This window comes from Lotus japonicus, chromosome 6 (assembly GCF_012489685.1).
Source record: "Lotus japonicus ecotype B-129 chromosome 6, LjGifu_v1.2".
Classification (NCBI taxonomy): Eukaryota; Viridiplantae; Streptophyta; class Magnoliopsida; order Fabales; family Fabaceae; genus Lotus; species Lotus japonicus.
The window spans coordinates 36807540-36814703 of NC_080046.1; the positions used below are offsets into that span (position 1 = coordinate 36807540).

Sequence of the window (7164 nt, forward strand, 5' to 3'; positions counted from 1 at the left end):
GGGACTTAAAACTACCAATGATTCAAAACAAACCTTAATCTAGAATCATTTAGATAACTCCATTATTTTTTTTCAATGAATGATTCAGATAAAGAATATGTATCTACCAATAAAAGATAAAGAATATGTGAAATTTCCCTCAATCATCCCAAGGGTTATATATTATATGGTCATGGATAATTTCCCCATTATTTTATCTAGTTCATGTGAAAAACGAACCAAGCTGACGCAACACTCGATTCATTTCAACTTTCCAATAATAATAAAATATTATCATCTATTAAGGATAAACCTCTCTCACTCTTGTATTGGTAGGCCAAGCCGGAAGAAGCGAACCGCTCCAACACAACCTAGAATAATTAATCTTATTAAATAAATAGAGCAACCATAATGGCCGGTTGGGTGAACAGACAAGTGTTTGAGGGTTCGAATCACAACTCTTGCGAATAGAGAAAAGCCTTTGGCCAGCCCCCTACCGCTTAGTGCGCTGACCGTGGGGCGAGGGATTAGTCTTACGGCTGTCGGCTGTGGGAAGACCTTGGTCAAGACGAAAAAAAAAAAGAGAATAGCCGGTACAATGTAAAGTTTTTTACACTTAAAATTTCCACCATATCATAAATTTATTGTTATTTTAATTAAAGTTAGAAAGAAATATTATCGTTGGTTCTATTATCACATAATGTAATTAGATGTGCGTACATATTTTTTAATCTCTACTCTATTTTAAGGTATTGACACACATAAGAAGTTAAATCAATATTCTTATTTTTTTTAATTATGTCAGGTTCCAACTTAATATACCATTTATTTCTGATATTAATCTTCATTCTTAATTTCTTTTTATATTGATTCTTCAATTTTCTTTCAAACTTATAAATCATATATTACCTTAAGGTATAGTTGGTAAATCATAATTAACTTGCTTGAAATTATAAAAGTAACACATAAATAAAAATAAAATAACTTTTAAAATAGTGACAGTAATTAAGAAGAATAATTATTAAATACTACATCCAGTCCTATTTATAAGAAGAAGAAACTCACGTAGTTTAAGAAAGGTAGTTAAACTAGTTAAAATGTATTAAATTTGTCTGGAACTAAATAAACTTCCAAAATTACCATTTGTTATTAGTGTTGGACAATGAGAAATAGAGAATAACTAATGAGATACATTTTACTAGTTAGAATTAATAAATGCATCATTTAAAAAAACTATAACATAAACTTTTATTTAGTTCTTATGAAACACCACACTAAGATTTTTCTTCTCTTTAGTTCTTATAAATAGATAGATTGGAGTACTATTAAGTATTAACTATGGTGACAAAAATATCCCATTGCAAACCACGTCAGTCCACGTGGCGGTACGCAAGACGAAAGAGACAGTGGTCCCCGGTATCGAGTCACGGGAACCACCCGGTAGCCTGTTAAGTTAACCATTTAGCGTCATGATACGAAACGTCACCGTTTCCCCCCACCCTTCGCGTATAAATAGGTGTTCGAAGATGCTAGGTGTAAACATTCGAGGTGGAACCATTCTACGTGTCGCCCCTTCTTTCCACTCTGCTCCAATTTCTTCGTTTCTTTGCTTCTTTTCTCTCTTTATCTAATCCATTTTCTTCTCTTTTTCATTCCTTTTGTGAGTTTTGGCTTCAAAAGCTTGAATATTTTATCACAATGTGTGGCATACTTGCTGTGCTTGGTTGTTCTGATGACTCTCAAGCCAAAAGGGTTCGCGTCCTTGAGCTTTCTCGCAGGCAATGATTCTACTTGAATTGCTTCCTTTTTTTTTTTTGGTTACAAGGAGGGGAAAACCCCAAGCAAAACTAACTTAGACTAGTAGCAGTATTAAAACTAGTGCCAATGTCTCTAGCAAGAATTGCTTCCTTTTTTGAATACCCTTTTGCTTAACTTTGATGTTTGTGTCCATAGTATCTATTTTTCTGCATGTTTCCCATGATCAAGCTCTTCACTACCTACACTTTTCTGTTTTAGGACACTATATATGTGCAACCGATCACTTTGACTTCACTTCTTGTGATTAGTTAGTTGATTTTGATGCTGAATTTTTTTTCATATTGACTACTGAGAATTGAGTGATGATGATGATGTGGAATATGAAGAATGAAAATTCAAAATGTTTTGTTTCCGAAAGGGTATCAGTGTTCTTTAGCAAGTAGTTGCTATAAATACTGAAATATATATAACCTTAAGAATAATAAGTTGTATTTTATATTTCAAGTGAACATGACAAGATGGTGGTGGTTACAATATGTGTGAGGCTTATAATTTGGTTCCTTGTTTTAACTCTCATGGAGATGAAGTTAAACAGAATTGAAATTATAATTATCTCTTTTATATTGGAGCCAGATGCTCTCATCTTTCAGAGTTAACAAGTAATTTAGGATAAACATAAGTGACTTTGACAAGGTGAGAATTTTTTATACCACTGGCTGGCTTATTAAGACAAGTGGGGTGATGTGGGGTCCATGTAATGCAATTATTGGTGATCTCTAGTAGAAAAAAGTTCAGAACTGAAAACAAGCAATGAAAAGGAGTTAATTTTGTCTTGAAAGTGCATGAGGAAATTCTATGTTGTCTGTTCACTAAGGGCAGAGTTTGAATGAAAGTCATTGTAACTTATTATTCATTGTTTGTGCTTTGTTGATGTCACAGATTGAAGCACCGTGGCCCTGACTGGAGTGGGCTCCACCAACATGGTGATAACTTTTTGGCTCATCAACGTTTAGCAATAGTTGATCCAGCTTCTGGTGATCAACCTCTCTTCAATGAAGATCAATCTATCATTGTCACGGTAGGCCTTATGATAATTTTGTGATTTATAAGCTTTATGATATATAAAGCTGGAACATGTGTTACTTATAATAGCATGATTTGTTTTTTTGTTACCTTTTATTTATAAATCTCTTATGTGACAAATTATAAGTTTATGACTGATGTTATGTATCATTACCCCTGAAAACCAGGTGAATGGAGAGATATTCAATCATGAAGAACTCAGGAAACAATTGCCAAATCACAAGTTCAGAACAGGATGTGACTGTGATGTCATTGCACACCTGGTTAGTCAACAATTTTTAACCTGCACATATACAGATGAAAATCAGAAGAAATTTTTGAAACTGTCTTTTTTTCTCCTTCCTTAACTGTTGTTACGTCTAATCTTGATCAAAATTTAGCATCCTTTCTATCATATAGATATAGAATAGGACTTGTAATTCTTACCACCTTCTTGTTACTGAAATTGGCCTTTTTGGTTGTTAGTATGAGGAGCATGGAGAAAACTTTGTGGACATGCTGGATGGTATATTTTCATTTGTTCTGCTGGACACCCGCGACAACAGTTTTTTAGTTGCAAGGGATGCTATAGGGGTCACTTCCTTATACATTGGTTATGGACTAGATGGTACTGTTATAACATGCCCTTCTTCTTGAATTGAATTCATGATGTGTGTTCTATGTTAAATCAAATAACAAAATTGAATTGAATAAGTTGTGACAATTTTGGCACGCTTCTGTTCAGGGTCCGTTTGGATTGCATCAGAATTGAAAGGGCTGAATGATGATTGTGAACATTTTGAGTTATTTCCACCCGGTCACTTGTACTCTAGCAAGGAAAAAGAGTTCCGTAGATGGTACAACCCTCCATGGTTCTCTGAGGCTATTCCATCAGCCCCTTATGATCCACTAGCTTTGAGGCAGGCCTTTGAAAAGGTAAAATTCACCAAAACGGTCAACATATCATTGTAAATTTGAAGCTTTTACATTTGAATAACTGATAAAATGAATGTCATAACAGGCTATCATAAAAAGGTTGATGACTGATGTGCCTTTTGGAGTTCTATTGTCTGGAGGTTTGGACTCTTCATTGGTTGCATCCGTCACTGCCCGCTACCTGGCAGACACAAAGGCTGCCAAGCAATGGGGATCAAAATTACACTCATTCTGTGTGGGCCTGGAGGTGAATACCTACTCTATATAGTATGTTTGAATCAGTTTCTCTATCATCACACTCGATTCTGAACCAAAAGCTACTCGCAGAAGTTTCTCTCCATAACTGATTCGGCTTTCAAAATCAATTGTAGAACTGTTTCCAAAATATGCACATCTTTTAGTGGATTTGTTTAATAAATAAAAGAACTCTTCAACGTTTGTCTTAATCTTTAGTCATCTTATATTGAGTAGGGAGCACCAGATCTGAAGGCTGCAAGAGAAGTAGCTGACTATATAGGAACTGTCCATCACGAGTTTCAATATACTATTCAGGTATGTATCTCCTTGAAATAGTACTTTTCTGCATAAAATTTGGGGACCCTTCAATTCTAAAATTGGTAAGTTTTTTATGATATTGCTTATGTAGGATGGGATTGATGCCATTGAGGATGTCATCTATCATGTTGAAACTTATGATGTCACAACCATCCGTGCTGGCACTCCAATGTTTCTGATGTCCCGAAAGATCAAATCATTGGGAGTCAAAATGGTACTCTCTGGAGAAGGATCTGATGAGATCTTTGCGGGGTATCTGTACTTCCACAAGGCACCCAACAAAGAAGAGCTCCACCAAGAAACATGCAGCAAGGTGATAGAATTATCATGCTCCTTGCCAGAACAATATAAGTGGTCAAAGTAAATGTTCAATAGATAACATGCTTTTGTTTAATGCAGATCAAAGCACTCCACAAATATGATTGTTTGCGTGCCAACAAATCTACATATGCTTGGGGTTTGGAAGCGCGAGTGCCGTTTTTAGATAAGAAGTTTATCGATGTTGCTATGGGCATTGATCCTGAAAATAAAATGGTATGCATACAAAATGTTGCAGTGCATTATAACTTTGAGAAGTTCCATCTTCTAAGTGGTTTACTTTTTTTTGGTAAGCAAGTGGTTTACTTACTATTTGAACTGTTCAGATAAAACGAGACGAAGGACGAATTGAGAAATGGGTACTGAGGAAGGCCTTTGATGATGAAGAGAATCCTTATCTTCCTAAGGTACTACTCTACTATTTTCTGCAATGTCAGTAGATGTTTGCATAATTAGTTTGCTAATCTAACATCTAAGAATTTAATTTCATGCAGCACATTCTGTATAGGCAGAAAGAACAATTCAGTGATGGAGTTGGCTATGGTTGGATTGATGGGCTGAAAGACCATGCTGCAAAACATGTAAACATGAATCCTACCTTTTCTCTACAAACCCATTTTATGCGTCACTGTGACATTTCATTAAAACTTCAATGGTAGGTACTCAATTATTGTTGCTAATAGAGTGTTCTTGACATTTTCTTATAGGTGACTGATAAAATGATGCTCAATGCATCTAACATTTACCCCTTCAACACTCCCAATACCAAAGAAGCCTATTATTACAGGATGATCTTTGAGAGGTTCTTTCCTCAGGTAACTCAAAACAATCATAGATTTGTAACGAGGGGAATACATAATTCTTTTCAAAATTCTTGTTAGTGTAGAAAGCGCTGAATCAAACACTTGTGTTCCTTAATTCTGTTTTGCAGAACTCCGCCAGGCTCAGTGTTCCTGGAGGAGCCAGTATTGCATGTAGCACAGAGAAAGCTATTGAGTGGGATGCTGCATGGTCCAACAACCTTGATCCTTCTGGAAGAGCAGCACTTGGAGTGCATGATTCAGCTTATGACGACCAGTTGAATAAGTCAGTGAGCAAAGGTGTTGAACCAGAGAAAATTATACCCAAGATGGAAGTTTCTCCTCTTGGAGTTGCCATCTTGAGCTAGTAGTATGAAATTTTGCCTGCTGTTTATTTTATCCAGGCAAATGCTATATATGTATATTGATAAGGCTTCTCTCAACCTAGTTGTCTAGAGCCAGTTTGGATTTCTGTTAATACGTGATCCAAATAGTGTTCACCTGAAAGCCAAAAATAGTTAGAATGTGTACTGAGCTCAGGAATCTTGTACACAAACTATGAGTGTTATGTTGCTGTGATATCTACATGTTGTAATCATCTTGAGTTGCTGTAATTTGAATAATCATAATGCATTTTCTATGCAATAAAAGTTGTGTACTTTTCTAAAAATATGCTTCAAATGAGATTGCTTCAAGTTAGCTTCTCTAAATATATACTTCAAATGAAGATGAGAAAACTGGTTAAATAAGCTTTTAATCTCTACAACCAAAGAAGCACGAGGATTGGATTCAAGGCATCCTTTAGCAAGTAGCCTGGTAGTCAATTCTGAATCTGATTCAACATGAAGTTTTTAGAAACCCCTGTGGCTAAAGCAATTTTTACACCATGCAGAGATCCCCAATGCTCAGCATTGAAGAATAGAGTAGTTCCTCAGATTATTGAGAAATCAACTAGGAAATTATCCTCATGGTTCCTTAAGACACCCCCACAAGTAGCATGATTAGAAAGAGAATAAGATCCATCAGTGTTAATTTTAGTCCAAGAATGCAAAGATGGACTCCTTCTTAACATAACAATTTTACAAACCCATGAATAGAGGAGCCTGAAGATGAACCCATTGCAGTAAGAGTAATATCATTTTTCAACTAGTTCAAAAAAAAATATCATTTTTCAACTTTCTAATTCTACTGCAGATTACATCTGAGGAATTCCCAATCTTATCAAAGACTAGTTCATTCCTAGCTTTCCAAATAGCATCCAAAGAAACTCTAAAAATAATGCCCCAAAGTCACAGTAAAGTCATACTGATTTTGATTGGCAAGGTTTACATGAGCCATAAATCTCTCCCCTCACTGAAGAAATTGCCAAGAAAACAGTGAGGAATTAAATTTAGCCCCATGGAAAAAACCCTTGTCAGCACATAAACCATGTCTATCTTTTCCCATGAAAAAATTTGGAGTGAATCACCATTTTGGTCCCTAATAATGTTGAGACCGGTCATAGTAGTCCCTTGAACTCAGAAATGGTTCAAAAAATCCCTGAAAGTGTTGACGTCGATCATAGTAGTCTCTATATAAGTTTAGCCGTTAGTCCCTTGGACGGAAAATGTCCATGTGTCAAGTTATGTGCCACGTGGGTTTCAATTTGGTCCCCAACATTATCAATTTAGTCCCTATGGTTAAAAAAATCAATTAAAAAAAAACTAAAAAAAAGCAATTATCCTCTCCATAGCCATCATTATCCTCTTTCTTTCTT

The 7164-nt window shown here is 35.5% G+C and overlaps 1 protein-coding gene across 1 annotated transcript; it reads left to right on the forward strand.

Moving 5' to 3' along the window:
- Positions 1-1505: 1505 nt before the first annotated feature.
- On the forward strand, positions 1506-6078 carry LOC130723102 (asparagine synthetase [glutamine-hydrolyzing] 2). The gene is made up of 13 exons (XM_057574039.1): positions 1506-1757; positions 2677-2815; positions 2988-3083; positions 3286-3427; positions 3545-3735; positions 3821-3982; positions 4207-4287; positions 4382-4603; positions 4690-4824; positions 4935-5015; positions 5103-5189; positions 5316-5423; positions 5540-6078. The coding sequence occupies exons 1-13, from the start codon at positions 1678-1680 to the stop codon at positions 5774-5776; spliced, it is 1761 nt and encodes a 586-aa protein (XP_057430022.1). The 5' UTR covers positions 1506-1677; the 3' UTR covers positions 5777-6078.
- The last annotated feature ends 1086 nt before the right edge of the window (positions 6079-7164 follow it).

Bases quoted from the DNA above. Each gene is read 5' to 3' on its own strand.
- LOC130723102 (XM_057574039.1), top strand. From the start codon at position 1,678: ATGTGTGGCATACTTGCTGTGCTTGGTTGTTCTGATGACTCTCAAGCC. The intron at 1,758-2,676 runs GCAATGATTCTA...TTGATGTCACAG, and splicing joins GTCCTTGAGCTTTCTCGCAG to ATTGAAGCACCGTGGCCCTG. The intron at 3,428-3,544 runs GTACTGTTATAA...GCTTCTGTTCAG, and splicing joins CATTGGTTATGGACTAGATG to GGTCCGTTTGGATTGCATCA.